We start from the raw sequence: 16,726 nt of genomic DNA, 5'->3' as shown, positions 1-16,726 counted from the left end.
CAATACCGAATTTCACACATCCGACTTCCCTCCTACTTAGGAGTAAAATATTCGGAACGCTGAAACAAGTATTCCCCTTATTTTTGTTGAGAGTTTAAATACCAAATTTCGCACCTCCAACTTAAGTGGATCCTTCCATTCAGCAGTTTTTGAATAAACAGCTGAACACTTGAATATTGTATAAAGGTCCCCCTTTTCTTTTTAGGCGAGAAATTTTCAAAAACCCTAAACCATGTGACCAGTTGTTTTCAATGGGAAATCTATATGTCAAGTTCCATCTTTCTGACTTTAGAGATTCGTGAGATAAAATAGTATTGCCAAAGAATTTGAACTTTCCTTAAGATATGTGCTTCCAAAAATAATTCAAAATTGCTTGCTTTGTCCACAAAATGAATTTTGTGTCTAAATTTCACGTTTCTACCTATTGGAGTATGATCTGGAGGATGATGCCTCAGTCACGTCTCTTTCTCTAATATATAAGAGAGAGAGCTGACACACGACGCTTGAAAGATGTACACTCATGTCCAAAATTATTGTCGCGTGTTTATAAATATGTTGTTGTAAGAATATAATTTGATAACGAATTCGCCCGGTATTTCTTATAATGTTAGTATGTGTATAATCGGCAAAGACATTTATGTGGTAAATTTCACGTCAAAAGAGCAGTAAATAAGAACAATAAAACGAAAATAAAACTTTCTTGTCCATTTAGCAATAATTTCTTTTTCTCATTCTAATTTTCGTATTTATAATTCTTTTCCTATGAAATTTACCACAAATATACATTTCCCGATTATACACATAGTATCAGTAATAAAATTACTCTGCACAATCATTATCAAATTATATTCTTACAAAAAGACAGTTATAGATATGCGAAATCATTTTGAACATGAGTGTACATACATCATACTACAGCAATAAAAAAGATATGAACTTCAGTTTCTCTGGCACATACCAAAGAAAGTTTTTGGATCTAGCGTAAAATAAAAGTGTGGGCATTTGGTAAATGCTATATTCTGACATGAGTACTTTATTTGTCTGTTGAAGTTTAACTCCCTTTTCAGCACCGAGGCTGTATGAAACATAGAACTACAGTTTAAGGTGGAATGCGAACCACCATAATTCCTTTAAATTTCAACGCTCTCCTACCGGGAACCGAACCCGAGACCTAGAGCACTAGACCAACAAGCACAGGTATGATATTGAGTCCAGTGTATGTAAATTTACGCACTGATTTTAATTTTTTATAGCAAATCCCTATTTTGTGTGTATTCTTCTTTTTGTGATTTTATTTATATATTTATTTCTTACGCATATAACGATTTGTGGGTGTAATGTTTCTCCGATTCCAATGAATGGTTTATAGTTTCGTTTTTTCTAAAACCACTACAGTACTAATGAGAAACAGAAATCTTCTGATCGAAGGATATGTCACAGTGGTAATTATACTGAAAATTTAACAGTACAATTTCGTTCATTAGAATTATCATAGATAGAGTTTGTAAATTAAAGAACTTACGTAACAAGTACTGCTTATTGCACAGTAATTTCCTTAATTGCTACACCTATTACAGAAATCCGAAATTTATGGTTGTGTTAAAAAACACATTAAAAGGCAAAATTTAGTTGTTGTTTTTTTCTTTCTTTTAAGATATTCTTAAAAGGGGGGAAACTTAAATCTCAGAAACAACAGACTTCGGAGCATCTGGGCCTTTGTGATACAGCTTGACTACAGGAAGTTCATTCTAATCTTACTTTACTTTACTAGTTTGCTAGTTAATATTACCTTAACGTTCGTGTAGTGTAATACGAAGCTGCTTTTTCCGATATGTATTGTACTTGCAGGCCAACATCTGTTAAAACAAGAGTGTCGTCTGCTCCATTTACTTCACCCAATGGCCAGTATTGATGACATTTCACCTGCAAAGAAACCAACACCATTATAATACAGTTACAGCTTTACTGGAGTTCAATAGTTTAACAAGGAATATTCAATCTGGGAGTAAAACTCAAATAATGGATTGTAGTTGAATTATGCTCTATCATATTTTATGTTGCTTTTAACAAAAGAATATCACACTAGAGGTGGTGACTTGCAGGAGTACAGTATGTTGGAAAGAAAGAGAATATCACTAAAACAGGGTAAGGCATGATTTATATTGTAATGCTTCCAATGAGAGCATGATTTATATTGGAACATTCAAATCTACATACGCGTAGGTTAACGATACACAGAAAAGAGCAGTTCGAAAAATAATAAATTGGCAAGCCTGAATGTGTTATCGTTCGTTTTGGCGATTTTCCCAGTTACGCTTTAGAAATGACAAAATGTATTGTTGTCACGCACTTTTATCAAGAGTTCACTAGCGACAACCGTCTGAAGAAACAACTGGATACTCTTTAGCATCAACAGTACATTCTTCGTTGCAAAAAGGAAAGAAATAATGATTTCAAAATGTTTTAGCTTCTGCGATTCTCACACAAAATGAAAAGCGTTACAAACGAACAAATGCTGGTTGAAAAGGCATTGTACATTCGGCTAAAAATTCATATAAGCGTGTATCTGTTGCATGTCCCTGCTTGGTTTAATAACCATTTTTTATCATATATCTTCTGAAAGATATTAACGCAACGCTGTAAAAATTTGGTACATCTATACACTATGGTTACAATATTCCTTCTTTTACTCACTTAGCCATTTATCCAAAATATTAATGTGGTTTCTCTTATTTTTTCCAACTTTAAATATGAAACTGACCTTCTCCTCTTGATTTATCCTCTTTCACCCTCATGCACACGTGCTAAATTTTAGGACTTAAACGCACGTGTTTTACACCCCATCTGATATATTTTTTACATAAAAATTACTGTATGTATTTCGAATGTAAGACTGAAATTATGAAAAATTGAGCTTCCCTACGAGATATGATCATTTTTTCTGGTACATTTTTGATTTCATCGCCATTTTTAAAGAAAAATATTTTTACTTTTCTGTTTATGTTATACTTTTCATATATTGTTATAAAATACTTTAATAAATGTGTTTAAAGTTCTAGCGAGTGTATCTAGTGATTGTACACCCAGCCACAAAAGTATCTCCCCCAATAAGTGCTCTAATTTCATTATTTGGGGTCCAGGACTTTTGCAGTTGTGAGAACGCCTAGACAGATGCAACCCAACTTACACGTAACTTTTCTTGGCACTGACAGCAGTTGGTAACATTGAGTCAAGTCTGTATGGAAGTAAAATTGTGAGTATATGACGCATGAAACATTTCTCCATTCTGAGATCAATCTCTCTGGTTCAGAGCGTGTTGTTCAATGAATATCATATGTTAATCTCAATATTGCTGTGTATGTAATGTATATATTTATTATATACTGTATATTCAAAGAAATAAAAACACTGATTACATAAGAATCAGAAAATGCTTGAAAGTAGCTGAAAATATCAAATCTAGAACAACTGCTGGAAATAACTTTGTAAATGATTGCCTCCATTGAGAGACATTCTCCAATTCTCCTCATTCCAACATCTTTTTTCTTTCTGGAGGAGAGAAGATCTTGCTTGTCACACTGAGTATGCATTGAATTTGAAATTGAAACAAACACTTGAAAAAGTTTCAGCCTGGCCGGGATTCGAATCCGGGTCCACGAAATACAAGTTCAATGCGCTAATCACTCACCTACTACTCTACTTAAACTTCCATCCAAACTAATACCTAGTTAAAATCGTTTCATGGAAAAAATATAAACAAGATACTCAAATATAACAAAAACAAACAAATACAAACAAAATAAAAATATAAGCAACTTGTGTGTGTCTTAATGACTTATTCGAGATTTCCTTGTTTAACTCAAAAATAAGTTATATAGACGTTGCACAATGAGGAAAATATCACGAAACATTCTTCAAGTTGACGCTACGCCATTGGCAGAGCCATAACTTGTGAGGCAGGGGGCAACTGCCCCCCCTCCAGAGAAGCTCCCCGCCGTTCGAGGGGACCTATTTTCAGACAAAAGTTTCTTACTAGATATACGATACAAACATGAAATTAGAAACGAAGCATCAAATAGGGTCGCTACATTACATAAACAAAACAGCACACAAAAGGTAAACAGAACAAAAAATAAGTCGTGGACCCATTTCAGTAATATTTATTCGTATGGCTTTGATATTTATCAATATTGTCCCCTTAATAATTTTGTCATGTATGGAATGGGCTCAGAGAGTAACTAACGAAACCGCAGACCTTGCCATGTAGGAGGGCCACAGGCTCGGGGGGGGGGGGACATAAAGATTAAGAGAAAGTTGGAGAGACGGGCCCTATAACTAGAAAATCAACTTTTTCTAGGGAGCCCAAAACAGCTTATTAATGCCTGCCACCCAGAAAAGAATCTAAGTTACGACACTGGTCATCGGTCGCAGGGATGGTCCCGATTTACATTTCGTCTTTACCATAACTTCTAATTTCCAAAGAAGAAAAGACGACAGAAATTATTTTCACATTCTTTGAATTGTATCAACAAGTGTAGAAATAGACAATTCTATGTTTATGTCCATAACTACTACTTTTTTTTCTTATATTCATATGAGGAATTTGTGGCAAATTGGACTGGTGGCACTAGCAGAGTGATCCCGGGCGTTCGGCTTCTGATCATGAGGCGCAATCTACTGGGGTTCGAATTCCTCTGTAGAGCAAGGTCGGAATTTTAATTGTCTTCAGTATTTCTGTGTTCGTGTTCCTGTAGTGTTTGGAATGCGTCGAAAGGACATGAGGTGCCAATGGCGAACAATACTCCGGTTGGGAAGATTTGTTTTTTAAAAAAATGTTAAAGTAAGAAACTCCATTGCCGCTACTTTGGTAATAATAATAATAATAATAATAATAATAATAATAATAATAATACCACAATGGAAAGAAAAAGTAACATAGTCGAAGATATCCATAAGAACAGAAAAGATATAGAGTATGTCAGATGTTTCTTAGGTTTACACATGAACGCAATAATATTATTACGTTTATGGCTTTACAGATAGAATTATCATGTTATGACAACAAGAAATGGAATATAAATATTTGTTACCTAATAACAGTAATGCATTTTGCTTCGCCCTTCTTCTAACTAGAAAGATGAGGTGACACCTTAAATAGGATCATTCTCGTGACTAGCGATCCCTATCGTAAGTTCGATCACAATTTGCAATTTGTGCACAGCTACGAACAATTCCTCGGAACTCATTTTTGGCCCATACTACAGCAGTAAGGACGTGTTTAGCCCTTATGTGTTCATCAATTCTTGTCCAAACACGTTACTTGCCAGAGTTACGAAGGTTGATACGGATGACGTAATTCTGCGTTATTGGCATTTCGCCTGTAAAGGAAGTTGTCTCAACTCTTAGACCCAGAGAAATTGAATATTTTTCATGTTAGTATACATTAGAAGTATCAGTTTTGTAGATTGTAAAAATTTAGTGAATTGCCACAGCCGGAATCGAACTCGCGTCCCCAACACTATGAAACTAACGCTTAAACCACTACTCTAACACATCACTGTTCTGGGAGAAGAAAGAAAATGGAGCTGCAGTGAATTCAGTAATTACACACTTTTACCATTCCAGTGTAATAATGCTGAAACTTTCTGATTTCAGTCATGATAAAATAGTGAAGTATTATGCAGAAGGAATAGTCCAGAGAAGTCAACTTTAAATTGACAACACATATGTACGAAAGCGCTGCTGTATGCTCTCGTCTCAGGCCCTGATTTTTCACGGCACGGCATTGGACAGATACTTATATTGATTGGAATCTGGTGTTTCAGGGCACTGGATTATTCTTTTGTTAATTTAACGAACGGCATTGGACAATACCTCGTTTCCTATTTTGACGCGTTTTACTCACTTTTACAGTTTTTCCACTAACTCTTTAAGAACAGGGACAAAAGCACAGAAACATGGAGGACAGTAAAAATCACGAACACTATTCGCGCGTTCTTCCCTTGCCTGAAGTAAAACAATAAAATATGGTGAATACGCAATTTTTGGTCTTCCATTTTCTATGTGGTGTCAAATCCAGAGTTAGAGTGGGTCAAATTGATCGAGTTTTGTGAGTGGGTCCGTGGGTCAACAGCATGAGACCCACTGCGACCTATCATCCACCGTGACCCACCACTCACTATGGCCCACGGATACTCTCTGCTCACTGCATTGTAGACAGCATCTTCTGACGCGACAAAACGCCAATGAACCATAAAATTACTCCCCCAAAATATGTTAAATCGGCTATGTGTGATTTGTTTACATTAAAGTAAGTCTAGAAAACGCTGAAAACGTAGCAAAACAGTACCCCGGAGGGGCCTCGAATCACCAACCTTATTATTACTGGGCGGGTGTTCTTCCGACTTCGCCAGGGAGGCGATGAAGGAGACGTCGCTTGTAAAGGGATAAATCGTTGAGATCTTTTTAATTTGGCCAATCAGAGTGCTCTTTTAACCGTATATATGAGACGATAACTGTTTGGGATAAGATAAAATTCCTTCGCCATGTAATTTTATAACAAAATGACGTGTGTCTATTTACTTTATTTTCATAGTTCCCCCATACTCACTTTGTAATTATCGACGACAGTTCCCATCTAAATTCATACAATTATGTCACTCAAGATTTTTCACTTCATGATGTTGAGGCAGAGGTTATTCTTGACCCCCGGAGCTCACTTTAGGAACAATTCGTCAGGAAAAAATAATATATAATAATAACCGCATAATATATAACAATACCGCATGAGTGGCGATAGTCCGTGTTGGTCCCCTCACGATTGTCCGCAACGAATCGAAGGAGCGCGAACCAAAACGATGTCCTCGCTGCTACGCGGCTCTAACTTCAACACCCCGACGCGAGATATCTGTTTCGACTCGACGAAACCCTGCCGGCAGTGGGACACTAGCGGCAATCCTTCGACTCGTCTCTATTTTGACGATCGACGTTTACCCGCAAGTGGGCCGATAGGGGTTGGCGACGTTTACGGCATGGGGTAGGTCCATGTTTCATATAGCCTCGCTGCTGAAAGAGACGTTTAACTCAAAATCAATTCAACACAACAAAAAATACAGTGCTTCGCATCATATATCCATATATGCTTACTATGCGCTTTATAATAATTGCCGAAGCTTGTTTATTATATGGAGCGCTGAAAGCACAGGACAATCAACCTATAAATTTGTGAGAAAAATAGACAAAATCTGTAATGTAAGCTTCTGTATGTTGGTCTACGTACCTTGATTTAGGACTTACAAATTTCATCCGTTTTTCCACTGAAAAGTATCGATAATTCAACAAGGAAATAATTAGACCATGATGATTTAATTGAAATTCATCGTAATTTTGCCCATGACAAACACTTTACCATTTTATATCGCAAAGGTCAGATTCATCATTGCTGTAACAGAGCGGTGCCTGAGGGATTGACCGTAGAAATTCAAACTCCGATTAGTTAATTTTGAGAACCTGGTTTTATTACAAGTATAAACTCTTTAGTCGGTAGAAAAGAGGACGTAGATCATGTGTCAGAGTTGATGACGATGTGTTTTGGTGGGTCAGTGGTTCATGGTGAGTGGTGGGTCGGAGTGGGTCATGGTGGATAGTGGGTCAGAGTGGGCCAAGTTGGGTTTTGGATCATAGGTCAGAGTGGGTCGCGGTGGGTGGAGGGTCAAGTTTTCATTGACCCATGCCATCTCTGATCAAATCTGTAAAACCAAACCAAACAAAGGGCAATATTACTAAACAAAACGCCCAACATCTTAGTTATTCATGACAAACTATTGCATGATCCGAATAACTCTAGTATATCCACAAACCATCATTTGTCACATTTTACCGAAATGCGTCATGACTTTTCTGACAACCTGATACTTTAAATGTTGTTAATACGCAAAGTTCATTGATCTCATCACTTATTTACTTATTCTCTTATGATCATCACAACCTTTAGGGTACTTCCCGTAGATATACAGTGACTCAAAAAAGTATTCATACACACAAAGTTTTTGACTAGGATTATATATAAAGGTTAAATAAAAACAATGTTACAATCATCTGAAAATGTACATAATTTATTGTTTGTACAAAAAATATCAAAAGAAGAAATATTTAGATGACAAAAATAAATAAATGTACTTTCTCTACTCAAAAAAGTATTCATACAGCAACACGAACTACAAATCTTGACGAGTTCTAACAATCTGTACTAGAAAATCGAGTGTTTAATATTCTGTGTGCATACCTTTAAAACAAATCATTGCCTCGAGACGCCTTGGCATGGACCGAACAAGCGTCTTGGTCATTTCTGGGGAAATCTTAGACCACTCGTCCAAAAATATCTTTTGTAGTTCTTCCTTGTTCGAAGGACGGCATTTCTGTACTATACGGGTGGTGTTGTCGAGATAATCCCGCAAGTGTTCGATAGAATTGACATCTGGGCTTTGTGGAGGAGTCAGAAGCCGTTATGGAGCGTTGTACAGTGACAATTCCCTAATTTTCAGAGCGGTGTGCTTCGGGTCATTGTCCTGTTGGAAAACAAATACTCTGTCAAGACCCAACTTCTGCACACTGTTTGATAAGTTAAAGCGCAACATACTAATATACTTATTAGCATTCATGACCCGTACAATAAAAACTAAGTTTCCCACTCCAGAATACGCCATGCATCCCCAAACCATCACACTTCCTCCTCCGTGTTTTACTGTAGGGATAATATGTTGCGATTGCAATTCACTGTTTGGCTCTCACCATACCCATCTTTTGCAATCTGATCTGAATATATTAAACTTCGATTCATCGGAAAATACAGCAGTATCCCAAAATTCGTTAGGTTTAGTATGGTATTCGTTAGCAAATTTTAGGCGCTTTTGTCGGTTTACTTCTGAGATGTATGTTTTTAATTTTGGCTGTCCTAGCATGAAAATTGGCACTATATAGTATATTTCGTATAGTTCGAGGATTCACACTGCAAATAGATGTTGACGCGATTTCTTCAGCCAAAGACACAGCACTTCTGAAGGGTGATTTTCGTGCTAAATTGATTACTTTCCGTTGGTCACGGCATTTAAGCACTTTTGGGCGTACTGATCTTCGTCTATTATCTGTTGTTTCAGTTTCTTTATACTTCTTTATGATGGAACTGCAGTACCAAATCTAATTGAGAGAGTTTTTGCAATTTCACGATAACTCCTACCTTCTTTATAAAGAGAAACAACCCCATCACGTTGCGTCAAGGAAAGTTCACTTTTCTTGCTTCCCATTTTGACTACTAGCACTCACAACAAGAGCAGACTAACAGACATGCAATGAGCTGCAGGTCACGGATAATGCAGGTACAGTACGATTGCTCGAGTTGAACAGTACAAGTGTTCAAGGCACAGAACAGGATAACAGTCCCTCTGTATGAATACTTTTTTGAGTATCATAATTGAGTGATTCACAATGTGTTTGTCTCCTTTTAGTCTTGGCAGATTTTCAACTCATGCAACTGTTAGTGCTCTTCCGTCTCTTTGTTTCAATATAACTTTCAATTTTCTGCTCTCTCATATAACTCATCCACGACGAAATTTTTGGGTGTATGAATACTTTTTTGAGTCACTGTAGAAAGGTGAAATGTACTATCCAGGCTTGGTGCAGCGTGCAAGTAAACAAATAAAAAGCAACAGGATGATAATATATCCCTCCCCCAAACCTCCTAAAGTGGAGTGCGTTGATTATTCAACAAAAAGACTTGAAATCCAATCAGAAAATTCATAAAATCTAAAATTGTAGCCAAATCTCGACTTTGCAATAATAATAATAATAATAATAATAATAATAATAATAATAATAATAATAAAGGAATAACAGAATTACAAAATCAATTACGTAAACAATACCTTCCAATTAAGAAAGAAATGATTGCCACGTCGCAGGGCCGCAACTTGGAATTTCCACTGCCCCCAGGGAAGCTCCACGCCGTTCGAGGGGGGCCCATTTTAAGACAAAATTGTCTTACTCCATATACGATACGAACATGAAATTATAAGTGAAGCATCAAACAGGTTCACTACATTACATAAACAGAACAGCACACAAAAGGTAAATAAAACAAAAATGAGTCGTGAGCCCATTTCAGTAAAACTTGTCTACTATTAGGGGCCCTAGAAATAATATATATTCGTATATTATTGTCAGGTTTGTCAATAGTGTCTCCTTAATTTGTCGTAACGACCCCGCAGACCTCCAGGGACCCATACAGAGGAAGAGTAAGAGAAGGGCGGAAAGTGATGGCCCAAGAATTAGGAAAACTAGTTTTTCAAGGGGACGCAAATACATGTATTAATGTTTCCTTCCTCCCCAGAAAGTTACGGCGCTGCCACGACGGGATTCGAACCCGTGTCTTTGCCATAGAAGTTTCATAATTTGCCAATCTACCACAAATTCCTCATACAAAGATAAAATAATAAACTAGTAGTTACGAAAGATAAAAATAGAATTTTCTTTTTCTACACGTCTTGATGCAATTCAAAGAATGCGAAAATAATATCTGCCGCAGGCACGTAGCCAAGGGATGGGGCCGGGGGGTTCGTACCCCTCCCCCCTTCGAGAGCAGAAATGAAAAAACATTAAGGAAAGATGAAACAAAAAGAAACGAGAAAAAGAAGAACCAGTGTTACAAATATAAAGCTACAGCAAGCGTTTGGTTACTCTTTCTTATGAGGAGCTTTGTGTGAGGGAAACAGGGGGGAGTCAAGTTAAAAATGGATATTATTGTAACGGAGCATTCTGAATTACATCTAGCTCAATGCTAATCCTATGGACTACAAATGACGATCAGATAGCAGTGTTGGGCAAATTTCAATTGAATTAACAATTAACAATTAATCTGTAAATTTAATTGTTAATTGCAATTAACAATTGAAATAAGTAATGGTTAATTGTTAATTGCAGTTGGCCATTGAAAAAGGAGAATCAACTGCAATTGATCAATTGATTGAAAGTAATTGCAGTGGAAAGTAATTGCAATTGAATTCTGTAATTCAATTGCAATTGAAATTAATTGGCAATTGATTCAATTGCAATTGATTTCCACAGCAATTACTTTCAATTGATTGATCAATTGCAATTGATTTTCACTGATTAATTTTCAACACTGTAGTTCAGAGAGGGCGTGGGGCAATGAAAACTTTAGCCACGACTAATTGACTCACCACCAGTCGTGACCCAAGACCCACCGTGACCCACTCTGACTCACCACCCACCATAAACCACTCTTACCCAGTGACCCACAGACCCACCAAAACCCATTGTCATCAACTCTAACCCATGATTCACGCCCTCTTCTCTACTGACTAAAGAGTTTAAACTTGTAATAAAACAAGCCTATAAAATTATCACTCATCAGAGTTTGAATTTCCACGATCAATCGCTCAAGCACCGCACTAATACAATAACGGCGGATCTGACCTTTCTTATATAAATAAAATAGAATTTGTTCGTGTGTCTGTCTGTCTATCTTTGTGCGGCCTGTGGACGAGACGACTGGACCGAAACTTTTCAAAATTTGGTCAAGGGTAGCTTGGTCTAGGCCCCAGACCAAGACGAAGAGTTTTTTTTAAATTCCTTACTAGGGGGTCTCCAGGGGCCGTTTACCGGGACCGGCCTGGGGACCAGAAAAGTCGACCGAGAGTTACCAAATTTTGGTCAAAGATACCTTGGTCCAGGTCCCACACCAAGGCAAAGCGTTTTCAACAAATTTCGAACCAGGGGGTCTCAGGGGGGCGTTTACCGGGACATGTAAAATTAGAACGATATCAGTGTCGATTTCATAGTTTTCGCGGTCGCTGAGATCAATGGTGAAACTCCGATCGCATTAACTTCCAAATTCACCGTGTTCGGCTGCGGGCCGTGGGTCAACGGGGGGGGGGGGATACCAAAACGTAAAAGTAATCCAAAATGACCGATATTAGTGTCAAATCCATAGTTTTCGCGGTTGCTGATATCAATGGCGACATTACCATTAGCGATGACTTTCAAATTCACCCACCGTTGTATGCGGGCCTTGGGTCACCAGAGGGGGGAATTCCGAGACATGTAAAAATAATCAAAAATGACCGATATTAATGTCAAATCCATAGTTTTCGGGATAGCTGAGCTCCATGGTGAAACTCAAGACGGCGTTTACTTTCATATTTAGCCCCCTCAGCTAAGAAAGAGGGGGGGGGGCATTATAAAGAGATCACGAGACATGTAAAAATAATCCACAATGACCGATGTCAAACCCGTAGTTTTCGCGGTAGCTGAGATCAATGGTGATACTTTCATTAGCGATGATTTTCAAATTTAGCCACCATTGTATGCGGGCCGGGAGTCATCGGGGTTGGGGAATTGCGAGACATGTAAAAATAATGGAAAGTGACCGATATTAGTGTCAAATCCATAGTTTTTGCTGTCGCTGAGATGAATGGTGATACTTCCACAGGCGTTGACTTCCAAATACAGCCCCTATCGGCTGTGGGCCAGAGGCATTGTTTTTTTCAAAATTGGAACCAGAGGATTATAGGGACTTTTACCGGCATATGTAAAAAGTAGTAGAAAATGGCAGATGTCAGTGTCACATTCATAGTTTTCGCGGTATTGGTTGGGGTTGGTGGGGGCCAGAGGAGATTTTTTCACAATACGAACCAAGGGGGTCTGAAGGGTGGTTCACCGGGACATGTAAAAGTAGTAGAATTTGTGTCAAATCCATATTTATTGGGGTTGCTCAGATGTATAGTGACACCCCCGATATTGTATACGTTCAAATTCAGCCCGACACCGGCCTTCCCAATGAAAACACATGTACGTTGTTGGACATATATTCACACAAAATATATCCAATTTTAGAATTGTTTCTTAATTGTTCTCCCGTTGTTCAATTCGTTTACATTGATATTTTATCTGATCCATGCGAAGAACGGGCATAACAGCTAGTACGAAATGGTAAAGTGTTTGTTATGGAACAAATTACAATGAATTCAATTATATAGATAATAATTATAATTAATAATTATTTCCTTGTTGAATTATAGATACTTTTCAGTGGAAAACTGAATAAAATTTAAAAGTCCCAAATCAACGTAAAGTAGACCAACGTAAAGGAAAAATGTATAAAATTTTCCATATAATTAAGCTTACAAACTTAAATGGAAATTTAGCTTAATTACGTGGAAATTTTTTGTGTCGTTTTGTGAGCCTATTTCCTCGTTTTGTGCGTCACCGGAAATGAGTTAATGTTATCCTACAAATATGGCGGAACAAGTTAATGCTGTTCCGTCAGGAACGATTTCGAGGTCGTTTCCTTCACATCATCTTGTGCGTGTTTTCTACCGTTTTGTAAACCTATTTCCACGTTTTGTGAATCAATGGTAGTGGGTCAAAATGGGCATTCAATGTGGGAAGAAAAATGATCCTCTCCCCTACCAGTATCGAATTTCAAGGTCGCTTTTTCGCATTGTTTAGTGCATGTTTTTACCGTTTCTGCGCATATTTTCACGTTTTGTAGGCCAACGAAAGTGGGTCAAAGACGACCTACAAATATGGCAGAAAAAGACATATCCATTCCACTTTCAAGGTCCATTTTGACCCTCTCCCACTGATGCGCAAAGCGACACAAATCATGCATAAAAATGTGAAGAAAACGACCTCCACATTCGATGGTGACGGAACAGCATTAAGTTATTCCGCTATACTTGTAGGCCATTTTGACCCATTTTCGTTGTCGCACTAAAGTGGAAATAGGAGCACAAAACAGTACAAAGCAGGCACTATACGATGCGAAAGAACCAACCCCGAAATTCGATAGTGGCGGAACAGTGAGCTATTTAACTCCCACTTTAAAGCCCCGTTTAACTCACCTCGGGTGATGCACAAGACGAGAAATAGGCGCAGAAAACTTAAAAAAAAGGGCACTAAACGATGAGAAAGTAACGATCTAGAAATTCGATAGTGTCGGAACAGTGGGTCATTTTCGTCACACATTGGAGGCTCATCTTGACACACTTCTGGTGACGAACAAAACGTGGAAATAAGGGCACGAAACAGCACGAAACATTCACTAGTCGATGCGAAAGGAAGGACCACGAAATTCGGTAGTGACGGAGAAGTGGGTCATTTTCGTCACACTTTGGAAGCCCATTTTGACACACTTCTGGTGACGCACAAACCGTACAAAACAGGCACTAAACGATGCGAAAGAACCGACCCCGAAATTCGATAGTGGCGGAACAGTGAGCCATTTAACTCCCACTTTAAAGGTCTGTTTAACTCACTTCCGGTGACGCACAAGACGAGGAAGTAGGTATAGAAAACTTTTTAAAAAAATAGGCACTAAACGATGCAAAAGAAACGACCTAGAAATTCCATAGTGTCGGAACAATGGGTCATTTTGGTCACACTTTGGAGGCCCATTTTGACACACTTCTGGTGATGCGCAAAACGTGGAAATAAGAGCACGAAACATTCACTAGTCGATGCGAAAGGCAGGACCACGAAATTTGGTAGTGGCGGAGCAGTGGGTCATTTTCGTCCCACATTCGAGGCCCATTTTGACCGTCTTCCAGTGACGCACAAAACGTCGAAATACGCGCACAAAAGGGTACGCGATGAGAAATTAACGACCTCGAAATTTGATAGTGGCGGAACAGTGGGTCATTTTCGTCCCATCTTGGAAGCCCATTTTACCCACTTTTGGTGACGCACAAAACGTGGAAATGGGGGCACGAAACAGTACGAAACATTCACTAGTCGATGCAAAAGGAAGGACCTCGAAATTCGGTAGTGGCGGAGAAGTGGGTCATTTTCGTCCCACATTCGAGGCCCATTTTGACCGTCTTCCAGTGACGCACAAAACGTCGAAATAGGCGCACAAAAGGGTACGCGGTGTGAAATTAACGACCTCGAAATTCGATAGTAGCGGAACTCTTGGTCATTTTCGTCCTACCTTGGAGACTCATTTTAACCTACTTCCCATGACGCACAAAACGAAAGTAGACGCACAAAACGGCACAAAATGATGTGAAGGAAACGACCTCGAAATTCATTGGTGGCGGAAGAGCAATAATTTGTTCCGCCATATTTGTAGACCCATTTTGACCCTCCCTGACCCACCGCGCCCCCACTTCCGGTGATGCACAAAATGTGGGAATAGGCGCACAAAGCGACACAAAACACGCACAAAAGATGCAAAACAAAGTACCTCGAAGTTCGTTGGTGGTGGAACAAGTTAATGACGCCGAGAGCACCAATATAAGTATATACTGTAGTTCTTACCAGGGGGCGCGGTGGGTCAGTGGTAGAACGTTCACCTCCGGTGCTTGAGGTCCCTGGTTCGATCCCAGCTCGCGCAGTTTGGACTTTGTGGTTGACAAACACCGTGCTCGTGGATTTTATCGGGGTTCTCCTGTTTCCTCCCACTTTCTTCCTTTCATTCATTTCCCATCATCACCGTCTCCTTTAGCCTAACCGGCATAAGCGTGGGACGTAAAACTAGATTGCATATCATTTTTTGTAGCTCCTACCATCAAGGCTGAGAACTGCACGGTCCAATTTTTTAGCCAAAGTAGAAGCCCAACCGGAATAGTGATGTCAACCGGCCCGGCTCGGTTCAACTGAGCGTACAGCTTGAGCTGGCTTGGTTGGGATTACTCATCGACTCGGCTCGATTGGAGCCAATGGCTCGAACCAGCTCCGTTGAAACGAGTCCATAGGCTGGGTTCGAGTCAGCTTAACTGAGCCAATGGCTCGAACCGGCTCGGTTGGGGTAAGCAATCAGCTCGGTTCGGTTCGGCTCGTGTGAGCCTTCGGCTCGAGCTGGCTCGGTTGGATGAGCTGTTGGCTCGGCTCACTTCTCGGTTCGGCTCGATAAGTGAATGAGCTGTGAGCGAGCCGCTTGAGTCGTTGACAACCCTAAACCCGGGTCGAGCAGTTTTAAACATGTTTGGCTGGAGTCCCATAACTTCTAACAATTTTTGGCTCGAGCCCGAATACTTGCTCCTCCTGAACTCAAACCAAGAACCTCGTGACCGATGTCCTTGCCTCCTGAAGATTTCTTGACTACCGAGATCGATAGTTAACTAATTTTTAGTATTCCGATACAAACCGCCTATATTCCATGTTTATACAGGTACACGGTGTTATAATAATAATTAGTTATACTAGTAGTAGTAGTATCATTGATAATTATATTGTCTATGTAGGATACTTGAAGATAGTAGTACTTGGAACTACACAAAGGATTTAGCTCGAATTGGCTCGACTCGACTGGAAACTCGATCCGAATTCGAGTCGAGTTGGGGAAATTTTTCGAGTCGAGTCGAGTTTTAAAGAAAACTCGCTCGAACTCGCTCGTGCTCATTCCTATTGTATGCATGACGGGCATATAGAGTTCTTTCGAGGGGGATAGAACCATAAACATAATATATTTAAAAAATACTTAGTTTCACGACTTTCTTCCCAGGGGGGGAAAGGGATGGTAGGTATGCAGCATTTCTTATAAGTACCTTATTTGAAATATGTAAAACAGTAACAAGTGGACAATACAATATACACACATCTTCTTATCTTCAGTTTTAATTGCTGATTTCAATTGCAATTAACAATTACAATTAACAATTAAAAGTTTCAATTGCCTGGTGACCAATTAACAATTAACAATTGACGAAAA

The 16,726-nt window shown here is 39.0% G+C and overlaps 1 protein-coding gene across 3 annotated transcripts in view; it reads right to left on the bottom strand.

Annotated features, from left to right (window-relative positions):
- LOC145673807 (tyrosine-protein phosphatase non-receptor type 2-like) overlaps nucleotides 1-16,726 on the bottom strand; it is a 281,317-nt gene that overhangs the window by 104,677 nt on the left and 159,914 nt on the right. For all 3 annotated transcript variants that reach the window (XR_014128818.1, XM_081743573.1, XM_081743574.1), the window contains exon 4: nucleotides 1,790-1,923. Coding sequence is in view for 2 of the 3 variants with exons in the window: in XM_081743573.1 (XP_081599699.1) it covers nucleotides 1,790-1,923 (134 nt within the window). In the remaining variant the exon portion in view is untranslated. The remainder of the gene's footprint in view (nucleotides 1-1,789; nucleotides 1,924-16,726) is intronic.

Source organism: Thermobia domestica, chromosome 17 (assembly GCF_964235325.1).
Source record: "Thermobia domestica chromosome 17, izTheDome1.hap1.1, whole genome shotgun sequence".
NCBI classification, from domain to species: domain Eukaryota; kingdom Metazoa; phylum Arthropoda; class Insecta; order Zygentoma; family Lepismatidae; genus Thermobia; species Thermobia domestica.
Note: the sequence above shows the minus strand (reverse complement) of the source record. Positions and strands in the feature narration are given on the sequence as shown.